This window comes from Stegastes partitus, unplaced genomic scaffold (genome assembly GCF_000690725.1).
Source record: "Stegastes partitus isolate 25-593 unplaced genomic scaffold, Stegastes_partitus-1.0.2 Scaffold1088, whole genome shotgun sequence".
NCBI lineage: Eukaryota > Metazoa > Chordata > Actinopteri > Pomacentridae > Stegastes > Stegastes partitus.
In genome coordinates, this window is record NW_007578819.1 from 198,879 (window position 1) to 201,474 (window position 2,596).

The 2,596-nt window shown below is 37.4% G+C and overlaps 1 protein-coding gene across 1 annotated transcript in view; it reads right to left on the reverse strand.

Moving 5' to 3' along the window:
• Positions 1-2,596, reverse strand: part of LOC103367796 (NT-3 growth factor receptor-like) — a 91,902-nt gene that overhangs the window by 65,436 nt on the left and 23,870 nt on the right. Inside the window, exon 6 of the mRNA XM_008295936.1 lies at positions 912-938. Coding sequence (XP_008294158.1) covers positions 912-938 — 27 coding nt within the window. The remainder of the gene's footprint in view (positions 1-911; positions 939-2,596) is intronic.

Consider the following 2,596-nt stretch of genomic DNA (forward strand, 5'->3'; position numbering starts at 1 on the left):
AAGTGTCCTTGGGCAAGACACTAAACCCAAAAGCTGACCCTGATGGCAAGCAGGCACCTGGTATGGCAGCTCTGTTGCCATTGGTGTGTCAATGTGTGGGTCAATGGTAAAGCACTGTTAAGCACTTTGAGGTAGAAAAGCACGAAATACAGTTCAAACCAGAAGTTTACATACACTGTATAAAAGGACATAAAACCTTTTTTTTTCCCTCACTGTCTGACATTAAATGTGACAAAACTTTTCCTGTTTTAAGTCAGTTAAAAGTAAAAAAAATTACCTAAACAATTCTCTCTCTCATTATTCTTGTGTTTAGCAAATAGAAATAATTTTGGTAATCCTAACTGACCTAAAACAGGAAAGGTTTAGTCTGATTTAATATCAGACAGTCAGAAAAAAAAAGGTTAGATGTCTTTTTATACAGTGTATGTAAACGCATTGTAAGCTGCAGAATCATCAAATGAGGATAAATTCTGTTCTTGTACAACTGCACAGCCTTCTCCACTGTTTGAATGCTTTGAGGGAAAACTATTCACTGGATTATGTTTACAAATCTACATTTGTTACTGACCTATCAGATGTTTCAATTCAGCTATTTTGCCATTTGTTTTATTGCTTTACTGTCACTCTTTTTCGGCCGACCAATCAGATATAAGTTAAATGGGACTCGTCATCTTGGAAACAGAAATTGGACGAGAAGCCTCAGTCATGTTGTAAATAAGTTATGTTCTAACCTTTCTGGTGCCTAAACTTAACTAAGCTTCTAAAACGTGCTTATCGTTGTAAAAATGTCAATTACAGCATGATGTTGTCCTAAACCTTACCATGTGGTTTTTAATGCCTAAAACTAACCAACCTTTACTGAAACCAAAAGTAAATGATGACTGGAAACGTAACTAAAGTCTAAAAATAACGGTACAGTGGAGGACATGGACTCCAGTCTGCTTGATGAGGGTCCTGTGCCAACTTGTGTCTCCACTGTTCCCTCCTACCGCTTTATATGGACTTGTGTCAAACTGGAACGGTTTTTTTTCAAAGTCATAGTTGAGAAAATATGTTTGTTTCAAAACGCTTTATAGAATGTTGTTTAGTAATTTTGTGGAGCTACTGTGGGCTTGGTGGGCTGGGCTAACAGGAGCAAAGACAGATTTGTATGTTGTCAGTGTTTTACTACTTTATTTTATCCTGACAGATCATTTAGTGGGGGTGTGAGGTAGGATTGGTTAAAGACTAGTGGAGTATTTCCTGTACAAAACACTGTACATTTCCTACAACCAATCTAGAATCACCAATTAGCCTGCATGTGTCTTTGGACTGTGGGAGTAGCACCTGGAGAAAACCTACGTAGGCACCTCATTCAAACCCTGGACCTTCTTGGTGTGAAGCTAGAGTGCTAACGACTCAGTGGTGAGTCGTTAGCACTCTAATTTTTTGCAAAAGCATATTTTAAGAAGTGACTTAATGGAGGAAACTGACTCTGAACTGAATCTGAATCTGAAATCTGAAATGAAACTGAATTCCTCGGGCAGAGCCTCGGGCCCTGACTGTCAATATTCTGCCCTCTTTATTTCACAGCTGGACTCTGAAATGCACAAAAAATCTCTGTTAGAGGACTTCAAACTTTTTAAATTAAAAAAAAAAGCAATAAAGACTATTATGTTGCTGAGGAAAACTCAGCTAAATTTCCTTTAGTTTTTATTGAATAATACTGCTAAAAGAATTAACTACACATCTATTAGATGCCTGTTACACGTCTATTCGTGTGAAAAAAACTCTCCATCTTTAGATGAGGTCACAAGGGTTCACTCCCAAGAAGGGTCTCACAGAGGTCACTGTGCCTCACTCCAAGATCGTACTGATTGTACAAGATTGTCCATTCTAGTCTTGTTTTGAAAAAGATTGTGTATTTTCATGCACGTACTGCGTACTGTACGGATTTGGTGGTAGGTTGGAGAGACACTTTTGATTTTCACTTGAATGTTTGGAACTCATATAAAATGGGAAGCAGTGAGATATTTGATCGACACACTCTGTACTCTGAGGTGATTTATGAAAAAAAATAAGTCCTATAGTAATGAGACTGTGTGAAAGAGGACAGAAATGCCTACATTTTTATGCATACATATTTCATGTTGAGTAGAAATCGTGAGAAGGAGACAAGGGTAACGGCACTTTCTTTGTAAAAAATTGTTCTGGTCAATTCAGTAACGAATTCATGGCACACAATTCCTGTTCGAGCCACATGTTTTAATATATAATTCATATTGGTTTTCTGAAAGCTGCGGGACAAGCTAGGTGCCAGAAATTGTGTTGAAAGAACCTATAAAAAGAATTTTCTGAAGAAGTTTTAAGTGTGCCAATGCAACTTCTTAATATGTCCTGCTATAATTATACATATGGTATAATTTGCATGAGTGCATTTCATTTTGAAAAGCCAGCATATTTCACAAACCCTGATCAGTTCCTACTAACATCTCTGAGTTTTCCCTTTGAAAGTGTCGCACGTCATAGAATCCTGGTGACTCCGTGTAAGTGGCAGTGTTTTTTATGGGCTATGACATTGTGACTTGAAAAAAAAGTGATGATGATGTTTAAATGG